The following is a 22343-nucleotide window of genomic DNA, read 5'->3' as shown; positions in this document are numbered from 1 at the left end:
CAGTTACACTGTGGTTAGTTAATCCGAATTAAAGTTTTCAACTCGAGAAATCCTGACTGTTAGCTTCTGTACTTATTTCAGACAAATAAATTATAATAAAAATTAATACATGGTTTGTCATGGGATAAAATAAGTAGCATGGTATCGATAAATAAAATTAATTACTTGATAAATCTAATTATATAAATGAAATTAATTTTAAGGGATTCTTTTTATCGTAATAGTAGCATGTTTAAACGTTTGGATATTCTCTGTAAATTGCCTTACGCATGATGTGTAAATTAGTGTCTGTGTAAATTAGTGTCTGCCGTTGCATCTTCAGCAATAAAATGTGAGTTTTTGATAGTGGTTCGTTAATGAGAAAAGATTTTTTGAAATTTGTATCAAATTTTTAATTAAAAATTCTCAAACTTTCAACGTTTTTCTTCAATAATGTCAGAACATGTTATGATGCAAAAAACATCTTTATTGCTCTTTAAAATTTAAAAAAACAAAAAACTTTTTATCCACATCAATTTTTCCCCTAATTTTAATATTTAAAAAAATTTACATACATTTTACAATATTTTGTATTGCTAGGATTATTAGTTTTATAATCATATACAATGTGATGACATAAAATACATTTTTTTTGTGAGTAGACGCTATCGCTATTATATAATTGTGAGTACATGTTCAAAATACAATATAAACGAATCAAACTTAAACCTTTAGACTACGATGTTTCGCTCTAGAGGTTCGAATATCCTTTAAATTTTTTATGAAATTTTCTTAGTCTAATTCGAGCAAAGTATTGGGTATTGTACTTCGCTGCGTATGTCAATTACTCCTTTATCGTATGTCTTTGGCTTTACTACATTTTTTAAAATTTTTTTTAGATTTCTAAGTTTTTTTTTAAATAGTGCGAACTCACATTTTCCCCGTCTCTTGCAGTCTGCTTTTTGCTTTAAAAATTACCCCATTTTTTATGCACAGATTTCAAATTATATCGTGGAAACTATCAAATGTATGATTAAATTGCTGTACACAGATTGTGTTAACAACTTAATAAATTGTAATGAATGATCTTAATGCTCTTTTTGATTTCTATTTAAGATAATTCGATGACAAAAGTAAGGATTTTCATTAGTTAATGATCTCGATTGTTTCATGAGAGCGAAAATGGCTTTCTTTCTTTGTCTAACCGTTTACTGTTTTATTCCCCCCCCCCCTTATCTGATAAGATGATATTTTTGCTTCGAAAATATGTTGCCATTTTGATTCAATTAAGATTCTATAGAACATTTCAGGTATTTATGAATCCAATTAATCTTTGTATCGAATTATAATCTCTATAAATAATTTAAAGTCAAAAGTTTGAAAATACGATAATTCGATACACGTAGAGTATTCGGGCAGATCAATTAAATCGCTAACAAACCTTTTCTTTTAATTCAGAACATAAATTTGTGAATTTTATGAAATTGTTTGATTTAATTAAAAATATTATTCGATTCTTAAGAATCTAATTATTCTTCTAAGTATAGTATTAAGATCAATTCTAATTTGAAGAATCGGACAAAAACATTTTCCTGCGATCTAATTCACAATTGCATGCAATAAAGACTTCTATCTTTCTATCAATAAGTTATTAATTCGCCGCATTTTAATGATACTATTTAACGATTTTAAAAAAACGAAAAAAAAAAATGTAAGAAACATTGGAAAGCATCAGATCTAAAGATAAATTTTTAAAAACCTAATTATTGCCTGTTCCATTGTGACACTACTGACACATGAAATCTTATTTTTTCACAAGAAAAAATCATTTGCATGCATGTTAAACATAAATAAAAAAAAATATTCTTATAAATCTAAAACATTTAGTTTTAAAAAAATGTAGCTAATTCGTGTGTCGTCACAAATATCCCGGGGAATGCTATCTAATCTATAATCCTACATTCTCTTATTCAACGCACAAACGGAACTGCTTTTTTTCCTAATGCAAGATACTTAGCAGATTCTAGAAATTAAATTTGAGTTGTGCATCCGGAATATATCACGCAAATTTCAGTTCATGCCAATTGATAGGCATTCTAATGTTCAATTCATATTAGTAGGCATTTCAGTATGATTTTCTTTACTTGATGTTAAGATATATATGACGTTGTCCTATTCATCTATTTGTATATATGCAAATGAATTCCAGTTATTTTTTCCCCTTGTTTGTTTAAACTTTATGTAAATCTACATTTCTTGACATAATCAAACTAACATTGCACATATGTTCCTTAGCACCTAGCAGGACAATTGCGTTATTACAAAATTGTTACGTCCTCCCCAAAGGGGATGGAATTATTTTCTGTTTTCTTCGTCATAACTTCCGAACATATTGCACAAAGATTATTTTTACAGCACCTTAAAAGTTAAAAAAATTAGCTTTCCAGAGACATAAATTCCACCTCTGTACTATTATATCTTTAATCAATTTCTCTAAATTAATATAAATAAAATTTGTAACAATTCCTTTTTTCCGTTGAAATGTTAAATTTACCTTCGCTTGATTTTGAAATTAAAACTTAATTTTAAATACAACAAAATTTCAAAGATTTTATTAAAATCATACCCTGTATTGAAATATAGAAAATATAATGAAATATTTTCCAACTTAGATCGTTAATAATGAAAAAACACCAATATGAAATGTTAGTTGCAACGATGAAAACGATATGATTTTTTTTCCAAAAATGAAATATATCATTGTGAAATACGATCGCAATATTTTTTTAATTGATTAAAATAAAAAAAAAATACCATTGAAAAAATAATTTTTTTAAACTTTAAAACAGTGTAAAAATAATTTTTATGCAATATCAATTTTCTGTTTATTGCGCAAAAAAAAAAAAAAAGTCAAAATATTTTTAATTAAAATTTTACTGAAAATTGCAAAGAGAGGAAAAAAAAAACACTTTATGGAGCTTATTTTCACTTTCGAAAGTATATATGTGTCAAGTTTTGAAGCTCTTATTTCAAACGATTTGGCTATCAGAGACACACACACACAATCAACTTTATTATTAATAGAGATGAGAAAAACTGAAAAACATTTCCGTAAGACAATCGTCTTTCTCTCCCTTTGTAACAACTCGACATTGAGCTGTAACGTTCTTTTTCGATGCGAAAAATGCTCATAAAATCTAAATGCAATGCGATTGTATAATAATACATGTTGCTAGATTAAGTGTTTTTGTCATATTGCACCCAGCAATGTATTATGTAATGTTTAGTTAGATATTTAGATGAACGAGGTATTTAAGTTAGTTTTGTAACATTACTATCACATGAATGCTACCTCTAGTTCACAATGGAACGTCTAATATATCAAAAAAATAAAAAACAGAAACTACCCACTCGCGTTTCATCTGAACACATTCAAGGCCATCCGATAATTCCACCTACACAAGGGAATAAAAAAATCACCATAGCTCTTCAGAAGATAAATAAATAGATATATGACTTGAAAGAAACAATAAGGATTCTCAAAATATCGCAAGATTAAAACTCCTCCGCAAAACGCAAATAAAATTCCATAGAGGCAGAATATCCAGAATTAAGTGACATTATACCAGCTACCAGCAACTAGTAACCGAAAATTTACCGACTTTTTGTACAATACTGTCGAACAAAACCTGTGTATCTGAGAATTACTGGGAAATATTTAATCGTAAATTAAAATAAAAATTCATACTAATGAAAGGTTTTGTTTTAATTTAGCATACTGCATCAAAAATATATAAAAGCTAATTGCATTTTTAATAATAAAAAAATTCAACTTTTAAACAACTCGGCATCGGTCAGGATTAAAATATTCTATTTTTTATTATAGAAAAAACGTAAAAAAAACCTTCTGAAATGTTAACTTTTGAAGCTCATTATCACAATTGATTTGGAATCTGCAACAGCGAATGTTGGGGTGTTATATTATCAACATTCGTATTCTGCATGCGATTGATGCTCGGTAATTAACGAAATAGGTATCTACTATTTCGATTTGTGATTTTTTCTAGACTATTAGAACCGATATCAGTTACAAAGAAACATCAGATAATATTCAGTTACAAGACGTAAAAACTTGAAGAGGCAAAAGTCATAATAAAAGAACAAAACGCAATAATTTCTGAAATTTTCACATTCTGTCTTAACTTTGAAAATGAAACCAATGTATTTGGAATCAAGAATTTTTTTTCTAAGCCAAAAAAATAATTAGATGGAAGAGAAAGAAAGACATGCATTAAGAAAATAATAGAAGAAAACTAGATGTATGCCTCCCCCCCCCCTTTTGTGTGTCTAGAAGGCTTTTTTATGCTCTTTCTTTCCGAGAAGTTTTCTTAACATCTTTTGTGAAATTTACTTCATTGTTGCCAACCAGTCTATTGTAGTCTCTATTGAGTTGGTTAAAAAAAGGAATTGCATTTTATCCTGAAAAGTTTTTGACAACCGCTGTTTAGTTTAGTTTAGATTAAAGTTCCGTTTTAAAGCTACACAAGATTAAACTTGAAAGACTTCAGAATTTTAAATCGAGGTCAAATAAACAGAGAAACATTCCACTCTTTTAGCTTCCTCGCCTCATCACCAGAAAATTTTTTCATCCACAACAGCAAATATAATCTTCATCTATAAGAATTGCCCAAATGAAAAGTGGACACTTGCGATTGCAGCAGAATGACTGCAGCCCTACCTGCACTGCCGAATTACGATATAACGGGTGGTAGGAGCTGTGCATTGCATATGGCGTTCAACAGTGAAATTTGTTCGTGGAGAAGAAATTGATCGAAAGTAAAGTCGTTTTATACATGGATGTGTCCAAATCGAAATAAAGTGCTGTAATACGGTTTCTGATTCTTCGAATGCCATGGACCACTCTTGATTGATTTCCTGCTCAAAGAGAACTCTATCATTTCAACACAATACTGCAGTACTCTAACGAAACTACGGAAAGCAAACGGCCAACCTTTTCATGCAACAAGTGATCGCCTCCATGATAATATCCGCCTACAATTCGCTGGTGAAACTCAGACCACCTTAAAAAAAATTCCGTTGAGAAGTGTTGGGAGTCCAGATTTATCACCCTGTGACTTCCACATCTTGGGCCATTTACGAGGGCATTATAGGGGATATGTTTCCATTCGGACGACGAAGTGAAGGAAGCTGTGTAGGACATTGATCAACCACCATCTTTCTACAGCAAAGCCATAGATCTGCTACCTAATCGATGGGACTTGCGTTATAACGCCTATGGCGATTTCTTTTGATTTCCAATAAAGGTATTCTTTTAATTTAACTTGTATACTTTTCATTTGGGTTACCCTTATAGATTTTTTTTATCTTCATATCTTTGGGTGATCTTTATTTTGACCGAGTCTTAAATCTGCAATTTTCCGATTTTGAGACTTTATTATTTTTAAGACGAAGCAATATCTTAATACCAACAGAATTTTCCAAATCAGTTTCTTGAGGTCTACGAGATAGTAATCTCACAAATTTTCAAATATTATCTTAATAGTAGAAATTTGGATTATAATGAAGAGTTTGTTGTGATATTAAGTTTGGTTGCCTTAATGCTCGTAGCCATCTGCATTCATTGGAAAACATCTTTACCGTAGACCGAGTTGAAATAAAAAGACAGCACATTTATCGTATTAGATTAGTAAAATTAAATATTATAACATAGTAGATATTCTATCTTTATAAAAACTACAAATAAACTAGTTCGGAGACTTTCGCTGGACATTACCGTGCATATTAAAGTATAACGATGATCTATCAATTTATAGCACACCCACCAAGAGAAATTGCTAAATCAAAAAAAGTATTATAAAGGGAAATGAAACTGTGATTTTTCTGCTATTTTTAGTCTATAATCTACAGATTTCAAATAATTGGCAAAATCAAAGAACCAGTATCTCAGCCTTAAACACTGTTCCGATTTCGTCATTCTTGTTTTATATGTAATCTCATATCTTCTAGATGTGATAACAAAATTTACCTGTCACCAATCATTCTTTATTTTTAAGGAAAACCACAAAAATGCCACTTCATTATATATTTTCTATGGAGGAAAAATATTTTGACAAAACTCAACCAGAGACACCGCATCTATTAATTTTCCTAATTTTTATCTCCTATGGACAATTATGATCCCTAATTACGTTATCACTGGTTACTAATCCTCCTCACAACCTCTAATATTTTTCAGAAATATCAAATTAAAAGCTCGATAGAATCCTTTCAACAATTGAATTGATTTAGTCGATTTATTTCTTCACCTAGTAAGCTGACAAATCGGTTAAAATGCGTTGTGGCGTAAGTATAATTTAAAATACTAACTTGTGACAAGTTGCAACAATTTATCAAATTTAATTGAAACCATTTTAATTAATACTATTAATATGATAGGCGAGCAGCTGGTCGGCGAAGACGACTAGTTTTTTTAAGATGCACTAAAGCTTTGATATTATAACTGTATTGCAATAAAATTCAAAAAATTTTCGAAGTTGCAATGATGTTTCTTCATTTTCTAAATTTGGTGGTTTTGAGAGATAATTTGGGAAACGATCATAACGTTCAAAATATTTCCATTCATTTTATTAATTAGAATAGTGGCCGAAGTCACGAATGAGTCAATGCATTCAATGTGTTTTCTGGAATAAAACAATGACTAAAATCAGTGGGAGTAGTCTCCCTGAAACTGTCTCGCATATTTTCGAATAAAAGTCATTCCTCTTACCCTGCATAAAATTGTGGACCTTGGGTAAGGCTTTTAGCATAAATCACAAAATATAGATTTTTGGGATGAATGTAGCATTTGTACTGAATGAATCGTGTGAATATATATTCCTGGCAGAGATCGATTGCGACTAAAATTTGACACGAAACGATGGTTTTAGTCTCTTATTGACTTTTATTGATTGAAGGCATTGCATTTATGAGTCATCATTGCGTTTACATGTATTCGAAAGTACAGACTGACAGATGGTCAACTTTTTATGATTTAATTAATATTTTACTGTTTAATGAAAGTAATTATCATGAAAATGATTATTATAGTGATCAATCAATAAACCGAATGCCAGTTATCTTGTCAGTGTAAAATAGGTTGTGTTCAAATTTTGAATTAAATATTGAAATATTCATTACTTGACGAATGATTTTCTATATAATTCTGCATATTTTGTGCAATAAACATAAATTTTATTATTTAAATAATTTTTAGATGAACCTCATTATTCTGGAGCTTTTGTTAATTTGACGGTCCTTTAGTTGGAAATCTGTTGCGTTACTGAAAGTGTACTGTATCAAAAAAAGACAATCGTTATAGCTTTAACACAATAGCTTAACTTTATAGCTTTAATACAAATATGGGTACTTGTATTAACCGCATAACGGTGATTAATGACCTAAAATTATCGTGAAAGATATTATGTTATTCCATTGACTATAATCGCCAATTGCATGCAGTTAATACACGTGTCGATATATAATTTTTTACAAAAATTGATGATATTCCTTTTACTCCCTTTAATAGTAATTAATATTCAAATTAATTATTAATATTCAAATTATTTAATATTCAAAAGAGCAACAGATGAAGTCTTAACACTAATATTAATTATAAAAAATAGATGATTTTTCTCCCTACTAAGATTGAAAATTAAACGATGAATTCATACTTTCTGTCATAAAATGTTATTTCCTGCATTTAATTGGAAAAATATGCAGTTACGAACGATAGTTAATTTCATTAGATATGTTTAAAATGCAGACGATAAACTTTCAGTTCTTTCATACAATCTTTTGAAATTTGCTTAAAAACTTCAAAGCTTTTCAATAATATAAACTTTGTTATAATTATGTATTTGTTTATTATTTCTATGCCTGTTACCTAAATATTATTTATTTTGCAATAAATACTGAATTCTGCGATTTCAAGAAAATCATTATCTATGGTTGTTTCATTATTTAATATTAATTGTTTTGTTTAAGGATTGAAAGATATTTGAAAATAATAACTTAGATGATAAGGAAGGAATCTTACAACCTTTGCCTTCCAGTTTTGCCGAAAGAATGCTTTTTTTAATCGCTTTTATTTTATAATGCTATACAATTTTTTATAACAACAACACTTTCAAATTGCATAAATGTTGTTTAGTAAAATGGCCATTAACATATTTTAATTATCTTTTTAATTAAAAAAAGTACTTGAATGAATGAATGGACTAGAGCACTCAAGAATTTTATTGACAATATCGCCGAGATAAATTATGAGAGAATATAAATTTATAAATACACTTCATCAACTGAAATTTAATTTTATTTTAATACTCAGCGTTGATCAACAATTAATTATCATTTCATTTTCTGGACATATTGAAATCCTAATTGGTGAAACCTAATGATACCTGATGATTGATTAAGAAGGATCTCTTTTGATTTTGAAGGCATCGTACTCTTTAAACTGTGCATTTTTAAAGAAAGAATTTCTTGATGTATAATGAAAGATTTTCATAAAGAAAATGCAGATTCCTTTTGTAATTTTCAATAGACATTTTAAGTTGTTTACATCGCTTGAAAAATGGCAATTCATCAAATATTTAAATTTGTCATAAGCTATTCATGCTAACTAAATAAGTGATCAATATATAATAAAAGAATAAATTTGGCTCAAAAATAGCACTTTAAAATTTTACGGGCATCCAAAATTGATTTGCCAGAGAATTAAATGATATATATTCAAAAATTCAATTTAATTTATGCAGTTTTTAATTATAAAATTACTCGGCAACGACTCCGGAATAGTAGCTTGAAAAACGGCCCAAACTACACTGATCTTTCATATAAAACCAGTTGGAGCATTCTTCCTAAAACTTTCTCGTAAATCTAATAAATTTGTCATGGAAGAGAACGCCTTAACGATGCTGGCATGCAAAAGTTACGAAATATAAACTTTTGGCGGGATTTTAATATTTTTACTGAATTCATGTATCATCTTTGGCGAATTATTTGGCGATTAATCCCTGGCATGCGGTTAATAGGACCAGGAAATCGAATTTGTACTTTAGACGCGTTTTTTCCAACGATCGAAACAAAAATTTGATACAAAATTGCATTTGTAGTCACAGTTTCTTAGACCAAATTTATATATATGTAAAGTCATTGCATTTTTGAACTATCCTTTTTACTTATTACAGAAAGGACAGGCTGATAGACAGTTAATCCGTAATTGTATTTGGCTCAAAATTTGACAGGTATTAAATCAGTGTACCGAATTTTATTTATCTAGCTCTCTTCGTTTTGTAATTATCGTGTTAACTTATATTCGGACAGACGGACTTCTTCAGATCAGATTTTAATCAAAATTTGACAGAAATCTATAAATTTGGTGTAAAGATCATATACCGAATTTCAACCCTATAGCTCAAAGTGTTTTTGAGTTATTGTCACAATTAGATACAGACATTTTCCAAAAATGTGTTTTTCGAACTCAGTAAGGTCTAAAACGTGTAGATTTGTCAATATTTTGAATTCGAATTTTTTTGACGATTACTATACTTTCTCTATACTATTTATACGAGAAAGTGAAAATTAGACGGAAAAAGAGAAAAAACTAGCAACTGCGTTTTAATGTTTTTATCTAAAAATATGCTGAATTATTATATCTGATTTTTAAAAGTCTCTTTTTCACTTTTATTGCGAGCAGTTAACATCCTTGAAACTAAATTCTTTTTGAAAAATTTAGTTGCATTTACGTCGCGTTTTGAAGTAAGACGGTAAGACGGAGTTTTGAAGTAATTTTGAACGGGTCAGATGACAAAAATGACATATGCATTGGTACACCCGTTTCCACTCACACCAGCGGGTGGACATTTGACCCACAAACAATTTAGCTTCCATCAGGTCCACCTATATACATAGCAGATTTTTTTGTGGTATCGAATCTCGAACATGGAACTTTCTGGTACTAATAACAAACTTTTATAATAGAGTGCTGCAGTCTTGTATTTGCTTTTAAAAATTGCGTGAGTGAAGGGGGTTCCTGCAGGACTTATTCCGACCCTGGTTCAGCTACACGTATCTTGATTTTAAAAAGAATTTCTGGAATATTCTTTGATTTATCTTATAGGTATTTGTGCAAGAAATAAATTATATAGAAGAATTTATAAAAGATTTTGGAAAAGATTCTTTGGCATGCTCTTCTAATGCTAATTCAGTTTTATGAATAAAACAAAAAAAGGAAAACAGATTCATTTTGAGATTTGAATATACTACGTCGATTATTATTTTATCAGTCTTGAAATCATAATTATATATTGACGAAGAACATTTACACATTGACGAAGAAGTTTTACATGCAATGATATTTTAAATTAATTCGATATAAAGGCTATTTAAATTCCAAGAACAAAATGCCAACAAGATTTCCAGAATTTCTAAATTTTGCATGAAAACTTTTATATGATAACACTGAGATTTCTTAGTATTGGATTCGTCTTAAACTTCCGGACGAAGCATCTTAGATTAAAATATGTTTCCATAAAATATTCTGTAAAATATTATCCATAAAATATTATCTATATTATAAATGTAATATGGCTTTTATTGCGAAAACATGAGCCCCAGAAATTTTAGATGACAGTGAGATATAAATTTTTCTTCTGTAGGTGGTTATGAGCTATTATAAAAAGTAATAACCATTTATAATACAAATCGGAGAGATTTTGTTTTGATATTTTTGATACATCCGATAAAATTGATGAAATACAATTTCTACTTTGTCTGTCTTCTACTGTATTTGATGCTTAATGATCAATTTTGTATGTGCTATCCTTGATAGAGAAAGAACACGATAAAGTTCTTTGATTTACTAATACATTGGATATATAGTACATTAAGACTGCAAATTTGTATACTATATAATGTTCTATACTTTTCACTTCATGCTTTTTCAATTTGCGCTCCAAGTTCGTGCACTCGAGCTCAAATATATGATGGTCAACAAAGACGGAACTGTTTTGCGCCTCTCTTTGGCGAAGATTCAATTCAGAAGAGGATGGTGTCGAATATTTTTATGGATTGTGCCAGGGACACGATTTCTTCTTCTCCATATCCGGAAAGGGACCTTGTATCCGTAAGTGTACATGAATTATAGTGTTAAGTTGACTGCCGGGCTACTTTTCGTGCAATCGTGACTTTTCAGTTCGAGCATTTAAGGTGAAAAAATTATTACCTTACATTCTTTTCCTGCATTTCACTCACCGTATAATAACTTGGTGAAAGTACTGTGTTACCATCTTTAGTGGATGCTTCATGATGCAGCTTGAATCTTCTACAATATATCTAAAGGAAATGTGATCATTTGTTTTTCGATAAAAGTGATATCAAACACTGAATTTTGATTTTATCTCTCTATTAAGTATGTTCATTAGAAAAGAAACTCGTGTTTTTCTTTTCTAGACAGATTTTTTTTAAAACACTCGAATTTCAATTAGAAAAAAAATTCCTCTCTGGAAGCTGGAAGACAAAGGTATATTCCTTTACATCTAAGTTACGATCTGGCAACATAAATTTTTGATGTTACAAAAAGTCAAAATTAGGGCTTGAAAATCGCTTTTCAGTCCCTAACTTCTAAGATTTTGCAGTTATTAAAAATTTGAGGTGATAATTCGGTTAATTCGATTTATTTTTCTATCTCCAATATTAAGAAAGTTATAGCGAAATGAAAATTTCATTCTCCTCCCTCCCCATTTCCATCCTCTCTCAACTGGAGGGGGGTCATTTACGAACTTGTCTAAATTTCTAACAACATATTCCAAGCCAGTTAAAATTCAAACAAAATTACTCGAGTTATCCTCTTTATAAGATAACATGGGTAAACCATTATATATATATATATATATATATATATATAAATAGTGGTGGTCAAAATTGTGGACACTTCTGAAAATCGTTATGTTTTCTAACTTTGTATGCTTATAGAAAATGTAACGTTTCACTCTTACATATCATTTTAAAGAGAATTTAATGCTGATTTCAATACAAAAAACAAAATTCAAATATCTGCAATACAAAAAAAGTTGAGGTAATAATTATCGAGATAATTAAATGCTGATGACTGCAGTGAGTTATCAATACTTAGTAAGGTAGCCTTTACTTTTTATTACAGCTTCACACTGATGTTTTATTGAGCTGAAGATAGTTTTAAGTTCTTCCTTCGTTATTGCAAGATGCAAGGAAACAATTATAGCCACAATTTATTCTCTTTTATTTGATGAACGCTTCATGTGAACAAGAGTTTCCAAACGCTGCCATAAGTTCTCAAAAATTTTGAGGCCAGGACTTCTTCCTGGCCATGATAACAATTCAATGCTCTTTATATTAAACCACTCATTCGATATTTTTGCTATGTGGCAAGGAGTTGAATCCTGCTGAAAAATAAATGATGTGTTTTTTGGAAAGAGATCACTGACATAAGTTGTAGGTTTTGGCTCTAGAATAGTGTCAATGTATTTTCTTGCATTTGATGTCCCATATATAACATGAAGGAGACCAATACCGTCTGCTGACATGCATGACCAAATCATAACACTAACTGAGTTCTTCATAGTTGTCTGAATGCAATCAGGATGTAGCTCTTCGCCTTTCTATGTCTTGCATATTTTCGTCATCAGTGCCGAATAACGATATTTTTGTTTCATCACTCTGTATAACTTGTGATCACTGGTCATCTGTCCAATTAATGTGTTCCTTTGCCCACTGTAATCTCTCTATACATTGCTGTAAATTGACACAAGGATTTTTTCATTGAATTCTACGTCTTAGTCCAACATCTAATAATCTTCTGATTGTTTTTGAACTGACATAAATGTCAGTATCATTCAATTGACTTCTGATGGCCGCTGTTGGCTTTCTTCTATCTTGGAGACAGTCATTTTATTCTTCTATCATCAACAGATGCGGTACATCTTTTTCAGCCATTTCCTGCTTTGTTTTTAATTGAATTTTTATCTTGATATCATAAACAAAACTTTCGGATTCCAGATGTAATCACTGATCCACCTACCTGTTTTGCAATTTCAGCATAGGAAAGACCACCTTCTTGTAATATAATAATCTTAATTCTCTTTTTAGGTTTCCAATATATTTTTTCATTTGATGTCATGGCTTCTTGACTAAATTTTATAAATATTTACAAAAATTCAGACTATATATTAAAAAGTTTAATGAACTTTCTAACTTGCAATTTGATTGCATAAAAAACAGTCTTCCTTTAACAGAAAAAAGCACAATAATGACTTGTTCCAACTTTAAACATGTCAGCTTCTGCTATTAGTCATTAACATTTGATTTGTTCCCAGAACAAGAATAGTAATTTGTCAGAAAAGTTAGAAATTACAATCCACTTCATCACTGTGTTTGTTATTCAGATTACAGAAATGATAACTTTTTTGTATTCAAAATATTTGAATTTTGCTTTTTGTATTGAAATCAGCATTAAATTCTCTTTAAAATTATATGTAATAGTTAGCATTTTGTGAAATGTAACATTTTTTATAAGCATGCAAAGTTAGAAAACATAAAGATTTTCAAAAGTGTCCACAATTTTGGCCACCACTGTATATATATAAATAATACAAACGAAGTGTTTTTTGTTCTAAAGACCATGATCAGTAAAGAACTGGAGAAATTTTCCCGGAGTCTTGTCATGAGAATCATTGCAATAGGTAATCTTCATATAGGAATCTACCTAAAACACCTCACAAAATTAGCTTCAGTTTCAAAATTCAGCAAATCCTCTGACTTTATCAAAACTCATGATATATAGTAAAATAATATAAATAATAGTCAAACGTGAAAGCTGAAAGTGTAGTGGTGCCAAATCTTGGCAAGTTAATGTTGATTCTTTGCAAAATTATCGGCAAAGTTGTTCCGAGACTATATTGTCACCAAATATTGCTTATAATATAGCAACGTAATAAACAGTAGTCAAACGTTTTTCCAAAAGATGGACAAATAGAGATTCATAAAAATGTCATTTTTGAAAGTTTTAAATATATCAAAACTTTCTATACATCGAAAATGAGAAAGCAACGAAAGCTGTAGGAATAACAAGAATCCAATAGATCAGAAGTGAAAACATCAAATTATTTCTTTCTTTAAGTTTAGCGAACTATTTACCTCATAAATATTTATATGAACATGAAATTCTGACTAATCAGAGATAAGACAAATAATGTTAAGTATTTCTAGCCGGAATTCTTTTTATAATTTTAAAATATATTTCCAACAAAATCAAAAGAACACCTTAGCTAATTACTAGTGAATCATCCTTCAATCAATTGAAAGTTTTGTTTATATTTTAAAAAAGTAATTGCGTTCTTATAATGCCTCAAAATTGGTTTCTACACATGCATATTTAATGAGCCACACCTTATAATCAAATCAATATGTTTACGCCGTCATTTTATCTGTTCGGACTTTTGACTTTAATTATTTAATCATAATAAATTAAAACTCTTACGTAAGTGTGGAGCCTTTCTTGACGTCCTGTTCAAATTTTTTTCAGTTTGGAATTTTTAATTCGAATAATTTCTTTATCGAGGTAAATAATCTTTTAAATTCATTTATATATTTCTTAGATTGAAGTATACATGTCAATGTGTTTTAACTTGATAATGCTTATAGACTAACATACTATCTGTAAATTATGTTATGCGATATGAATGATAAAAAAAAATCATTCAAAATGCTTTTCAGAACACACTAATTCTCTTAGTTATTAATTTTAGTATGTAGTTACTTCTTGGAAACTTATGGCTCACAAAGAAAGGTGGTATTTATTTTTTTTCTAAGTTTTTAACTCTATATTTAATTAAAAATGAATCGAAATTATTATTTTATCACAATAAATCCGGAGCATGTTATTGTAAAAACTAACGAGTGGGGTCTTCCCAAGCACTTTCTCGCGTACTTTCTAATAAACATGTCATGCCAGAGAACGTCTTGCATGACATTGGCATACTATAGTTATGAAATATCAAATTTTGGCATTTTTACTGAATCTCTCGTGTCATCGTTGGCGAGTAATTTGTCAATTAATCTCAACGTCATGTAGTGTAATAGTATTAAAATTTAAATAGTATCCAATAGTATTAATAGCATCCAAAAAACGAATTTGCGTTTTAGACACGTTTTTCTCAACAGACTGAAACAAAAATTTGACATAAAACTACATTTATTGTCGCAAAATTCTATAGGAAGTATGATATATTTAAATCCTTAGATTTTTGAATGATCGCGTTTACATGTTTCTGAAAGTACAGACCGACAGACAATCAACCCAAAGTTGGATTTGGCTCAAAATTTGACGGGTGTCTATACTACATTTTACTGGTGTACAAACAGGTGTGTACCAAATTTTATCTATCTAGCTCTCTTCGTTTTATAATTATCGTGTTAACTTATATTCAAACAGCCGGACAGATATACTCAGAATTTGATAGAAATCTTCAAAATGACTGTATATCAAATTTCAACTGTCGAAATGAAAGTATTTTTTATTTTTCCTTGTCACAGACAGACAGACAAACAGATGGACATTTTCCAAAAATGTGGTTTTCGAACTCAGGAAAGTCTGAAAAGAAAACAAAAGATTTTTTTACATCACTTTGAAATTCAAAAAATCAGCTTTCAGTGATATTAGTTTTATTTGCTTTCAATTCTTTTTGCAATTTTAACTAATTATTGAAAATATTTTACACTAGTACTTTTCATTGTTTTCGTCACTGGTTTTATATTCACCTTCGTTGCGACTATAATTTAGTAAATTTTAAAATTAAATAGTAAATTTTAAAAATAAAAGGTAGGAAAATAAAGTTTAAAATATTATCTTTTTCACTGGCACATCACCGAATGATGGGTATTGGCTTTCCTCAGAATTCTAATTCTCTAATTCCATGCCATCATAAGATTTTCCAATTTGTCATCTTAATAAATTTCGTATCTTTTTCCAGGCAATCAGTCCTCCTAAGTTCCTCCAAGTTCCTAATCCTAAGGTCTAAATCTTTTACGGATACCAAACGGTTTAGCCTAAAAGATCGTTTTAGTGGGGTAATTGTCATCCTATCGTACGTGTGTTCTTAGATTACGTATTTCCTTATTAGACTAAGTGTCTTGCCTGTTTAATTCTGTCTGAAATATTATCATGCTATGGCATTTCGGATAAGAGATTCGAATTCGATTTAATTTTTTTCCATTTATGGCTTAGTCAAAAATATAAAAATATGTTTGTTTTTCCTCATGAAGAACTATCCTAAGAAAAATATTGCCATCATCAAAGAAAAAAATTCGATTTCAAAATTTTGACGGATTTCCACACATTGGACATCTTTCAATCCAAAAATCTTTTTTGGAATTATGTCTGTCTCTCTTTCTGTGAACACGAACACTTAAAAGCAATTTGAGCTAGGCTAATGAAATTCGGTTTATAGTCTTTACACCGAATCTATAGATTTCTATTAAACTTTGAACGAAATCCATTTAAAGGAAATCTGTCCATCCAGTTGTCTGAATCTGTCGGTGTGTTTGTCTATCAATTGTTCTGTTTGTGAGCACGATAAAACAAAAACTTAACAAGGTAGACAGATAATATTTATTATAAGACTTTTACACCAAAATTGTATGAACTCATTAGGTAGGTACTCAGTGGTAAGTAGATGGATTTCTTAATGAAATCCATCATTAAGAAATCTGTTTGTGCGATCTGGCACAGGCAGTGAAATGCAAAGAACTATATGGATAAGATTTGACACATGCTTTATCATAGGAGTTATAGATTTATAAGGAATACTGGGTGGAATCCATGAACAAGCTGTCTGTTTGTCTGCCTGTCTATCCATGTGTATGTGAATGCGATAGCTCAAAAATGCAATAAGCAAAAGAGCGTCCAAAATATGATTCGGTTTTCTGGTGCTTTCGCATTAATCGCATCCTAGCAATAATTCGCCAAAGATCGTCCGCTCATAGATTGTTTCTTAATAATTATTCGCCAATTGCACACTGTTGATATGAAACACATGAATAATTTATTCTTTAGGAAATATATAAAAAAATTTCGGGCAGATGATTCCCACTGGTTTCCTCTTTTTTTCTTTTTGGTTAACGAAGAAAATGCTAAAATCATACAAAAAAAAAAAAAAAAAAAAAAAATGCGCCCGAGATTTTGATGAATCTCCACGTTTCTGTCTTCATCCAGTACGAAAAACGCAATTTTTATCTTTTTAATTGTTTTGTGAACTGGGAAACTAAATAAGACTTTGAATGAGGCGAATGAAATTTGTGCATATAGTCTTTACGCCAAATTTTCAAATACATCTTTTGTAGATTTCTATTCAATTTTGAATGAAATCTTTTTTTTAAAGGTAGTTTATCTGTCCGGCCGTCTAAGTTCAAGTGAATAAGATAATTACAAAACGTAAAAAATCTTGACAGATAAACTTTCATACACAGATTTAGCATCTATATTGTAGATCTTAATGCTATAACTCAACAACGAATCGACTTAAATAAATAAAATTTTGCATAGTATCTTGTGATAAAACTGCGTCAAATTTTGGTTTCAATCGGTTAACAAAATGTCTATTCTTGTGATTAATGTCCAAAGAAAAATCCTTCAAGGATCGCATTCTATTATTCATTTCGGGATCGTGAGACTAGCACTCTTCGACGATTGTACTTCGGTAAAGTGTGGTACAATTAAAGGTGATTACTCCTCCTAATTCCTTGAATAATCTGAGCTTTCACTATTCCTAAATGTTAACATCTCCTTTCACTGTCTCCGTTCCTGTCACTTCCCCACCACCACACCAACTTTTTTTGACGAAATAAATGCCTCCTAACCGTGTGCAAAAGCGCAGAGGGTTTTTGAATCTCAGAAAGCCTGGTTGGTAGAACGTTGGATTCGCGTCCCTTAGGTTGCGAGTTCAAACCCCGGCGGCCGAAGATTTTTCGCGTCCTTGGTGGCTGACGCGCGTATAAATCTGTCGTGGTCACAAAGTCCTCCATTTCGAGAGTAATACCACTGGGGTACTGGATCAGGGGTGATCGTTCTCTGATTCAGGTCTAAATTAAGATCTGTGGATGAGTGAATGAAATGCGTGAATGAAGTCCGCCACGTAAAAAGGGTTGTGACGTGTGTGTAGCTAAGTCGTTCTCTTGGCTCTAGATGGCGCTACTATAGAAACAAGAGACGCTCCGCCACCGGCTTAAAATCACTGTCTTCGTAACAGCGGGCTTGTTCAATGGCAAGTGCCATAAGAAACAACAACAAAAATAGGAGTTTTCATAACTATTTTTAATCAATGGCACGTAGTTAATGCAGAAATACCGGCTTTCATTACTATATTACGAAACATACAACTTTCATGTGCAGAGCTCTGAACGTCAATCCTTGCTTTCACGGCTTTACTCAGTGTGTTCTGTTTTTTGTGAATTTAGGAGAATAATGCCTTCATTAGAGAATACAGAGAAAAATTTGGGGGAAACCGCTTCCGCTTGTTTATTCTATTTTGAGTTATTATAAATGTCCTATTTATTATCAGAATATAAATAGAAACTATTGGTATTACTTTTTTCCTTGTTTGCTTGCTTATATTCGAATAAATATAACTCATTTATTGTATCTATTAAATATGACTCATTTTATGTATTAGTAAGTAAAAGAATTTTAAGTAGAGATAAGTTTCGAAAAAATCCATCATTAATAAACAAGAAAACTATACTAAATATATGGTAGATTTTATGAAAACATTAAAAGAATGTAGATTAGACTTATTCTTATAATGCTATTAAAGACGAATGGTTCCATTTTAAAAAAGGTATTTAATAAACTACATTAAGTTGTAGAATAAATTTATTTGTTAATTTAAGGTATCCGAATACGTTCGGAGCACTTTTTTTGAAAATTATCATATAGAAACAAATTAACATGTTTTTTGACTTCAGTTTATGTGTACATAAGCTATTATAAGTTAAAATTTGCAATAATTTTTTTTAGTTTTAGAAAATTGGTAGATATATGGTGAATTTTGAAGAAATTTTAGGAAAACTTCAAAAATGGTACACGAAATTCTATTTAACCAAATTCAATAAATTTAGTATTTAAATAATCCTTATGCAATTACCTAGGGAATGACCTAAAATTTTAAGGCTACCCCAATAAATAAAACTTCTAGAGCTAGTCGAAGAACCATCACAGGGTATTTTGCATATTTTATAACACCATTATTCAAATAACATACCATAATTTAAAAAATATTCCTATTATGAACATTCTTTTAGGTCACGCTCTAGAAAACATTATAAGGAAAGATTATACCAAGTTTCAAAGCAATTGCTTTAGAATAATTCAAGTTATCATTTTTATCGCTGGCAAAATATGCAAAAAAAGTGATTTTGAGAAAAATGCATTTTTATTACAACTTACCACATATATGCTATATACATGTGACTACTAACCTAAAATGTCCCAGATTTATAAGTTAAACCTTCTGCTTGCTCATTTTTAACTAATTTTTTCTTTTTAGCTGCCCGATTTTTTTTTCTGGCAACTTTAACTCCGGGCAAAGAATGTCGCTTGGATTCGTTAACTCGCACTTCGTCGAGTTCAGCAAAACCTTTGAGGGTAAACACCCCCAAACTTACACCAAAATGCCTTAAAATATCTAGCAGTCCTTCAAATCCTTTATTAAATTGAATCACTGCCATGTATGCACCCAACCGCAATGTTGACAACTCAACGAAAATTTCTTTTGGAATAAATTTCCAAAGAATTCCATTGAACGATTCATTTGCATTTTGGGTTTTCCCATGCAAGCATTTTTGTAGCAAATTTTTGTCACATAATTGCATGTATACAGGCTTGATGCTATTGAGGACATTTTTTGGAAGCCCTTTTGATTTTTCCTTGTATTTTTTTCCGTTCGATATGGCTTGCTGATATCTACACCAGCTCTCGGGCCCAACTGGACATTGACCATGCATTGGTTGTTTTGCACTGGAACAGCAGTGAAAAAATGCTGCAATTACTGCCTTTTGCATGCCTTCCAAATCATTCACATTACTACGGATAGCAATTCCGTAGTAATTTTGCAATTTATCGATGAAGGTGTCTGTAAGTTTTCCTCGACCTCCAAGACCTTTTTGCTTCGATTTTAATTTTCTTAGCCTTGTGCCAACACGCTTCTGTATATGTCCAATACACTCATATTTTGTAACGCTATCCTTCCCATAAACATCTTTCACAGCATCATATCCTTTTGAATCCCCGTCGCCATAGAATTTTATATATTGTAGTTTCCTCATGTCAGCAGACCTTTCAAAAATACGATAAGCACCAAGAGGTTCCATAGCACCAGACGAACCTGTATGTTTTGTACAGGTATGACTAGAGTTTATTGCTTCGCTGTTTTTTTTGTCACAAATTCTACACACTTTCGACATCACTTCAATGTCTAACACCTTTCCAGTGTCTATTGAAATGACCGTGACACATCCATTCAGAGATGAATACCCTCTTCGTTGCCATGTGCCATCAACTGACACACCGCACTGAGCTATTTCTTCAGTTACTGAGTCACCTCTAATTTCTAATGCAGCTTCCTTCATTGTTTTGGATGCCACGTTACTAGCAGCAGCTTCCAGTTTTTTTTCGAGATAGCCAAATGACTTTTTCGAAGGCACATTCACATTCATCGCAGAACACAGTTTTTTCGCTGCAGAATGTCCCCTGCCAATAACTCTCATACCAAAAACAAATGCAAGATTTATGGTATGCATTTTATTTACCTTTTGAGAGGTGCAGAAAGATATTGAATAGTCACAATTTTTACACTTTAATGTCATATTCATCGCTAAGCCAAATACAGACTCCTGGATAATGCTAACTCCACTTTTAAAACACACAGGACAACATAATGATGAAATAATGTCATTGAGGATTTGGAAATTAATAAGCACATTCTTTTCGTTGTTTATAGGAATATCTGAAGGTTTCGAAGATTGTTTTAATTTTGTTTCACTGACTGTTAACAGTGAAGCATCTAACTTACTACTTTTTGTAGCTTTACTGGAGTATCTGTTCCCTCCGAATTTCCGTTTGCGAGAGTAACACTTGTTTTTATTATTACCCATTACTAGCACTGTTAAAAACACTAACACTTTCTAAAATTTCACTAATAATCTATCAAATTAATGCAGATTACTATTATTTTTGTAAAAACTAAACAAGAAGATCACAACAAAATCGCAACGCACGCTACAAATGTAAACAAACTAATGTTGCCAGATTTCCTTAAATTTTACGTTGCCAGATATCCTTAAGGTGCAGAATTATTTTAAATATTAAATTAATAATATACTAAAATTATTTTTTAAAAAAATCGCGGAATTTCAATCAAATTTGACAGTTTTATGGGCATTTAAATGCTTACTTCCGGTTACTTGAACACCCACTTCCGGTTTACCGAGCTTTACTAATTTGCTAATATCTCGGCTTGTAATTGACGTAGAAACAAAGTACAAGCTGTTTTGTAAAGCTAAATAACTGCTTTATTCAATAAAACCAAAAACTAAAAATACGATTTTTTGAAAAAAATAGCCATTTCAACGTATTCGGATACCTTAAATTATAATATGAGATCTGCGATTACCACCTCGCAAAAATATGGAGCGAAATAAAAACAATTATTTCAATCAGCAAAAGAATTGTTCTTGCTGTTACGAACAAAAATTGCAATTTGAAATAGTAAATTTTTTTCATAAAAATGGTAAAACATTCCATTATTACAGATTCTTATAATCAATCAACTTTGATTCAGTTATTAAATGTTCTTTTTTGTTCCTAGGTCAAGATTTTTTAAAAATATGAACCCATTTGTTTTTATTTAATTTTTTATTTTCTAACTGCTCTATGACTATTTAGGATAGATTTCATAATTGTGAATCATGATTAAATGACGAAACTGAAACTTAAGCCAGCAAATCATTTTTCAACATTATGACGTAGCGGAAATGTTTAGCCGAATACAAACTACTAAACACTAAAGCAACGATTAGTGAACGCTACCTCAAGACAAATATTGTAGTCATTTAGTTTAACTTATTAATTAGCTCTAGTAGCCTTAGGCAATTGATTAGTCTACCTACCTGGAAATTCTTTCTGGTTACCTGGAAATTCTGATATTCCTTTGAATTGGATAATCCATCAACGAAATCAGTGATATAGACTTATAATGAATGCAATTAGAATAGTA

At 30.6% G+C, this 22343-nt stretch overlaps 2 protein-coding genes across 2 annotated transcripts in view; one reads left to right on the top strand and one right to left on the bottom strand.

Annotated features, from left to right (window-relative positions):
* Positions 1-20835, bottom strand: part of LOC129972975 (uncharacterized) — a 33739-nt gene extending 12904 nt beyond the window's left edge. Inside the window, exon 1 of the mRNA XM_056087312.1 lies at positions 19642-20835. Coding sequence (XP_055943287.1) covers positions 19642-20835 — 1194 coding nt within the window. The remainder of the gene's footprint in view (positions 1-19641) is intronic.
* Positions 1-22343, top strand: part of LOC129962896 (uncharacterized) — a 109885-nt gene that overhangs the window by 2181 nt on the left and 85361 nt on the right. The window lies entirely within an intron of this gene.

This window comes from Argiope bruennichi, chromosome 1, assembly GCF_947563725.1.
Source record: "Argiope bruennichi chromosome 1, qqArgBrue1.1, whole genome shotgun sequence".
Taxonomy (NCBI): domain Eukaryota; kingdom Metazoa; phylum Arthropoda; class Arachnida; order Araneae; family Araneidae; genus Argiope; species Argiope bruennichi.
The sequence above is the reverse complement of the archived record's forward strand: the minus strand, read 5'-3'. Positions and strand labels throughout refer to the sequence as shown.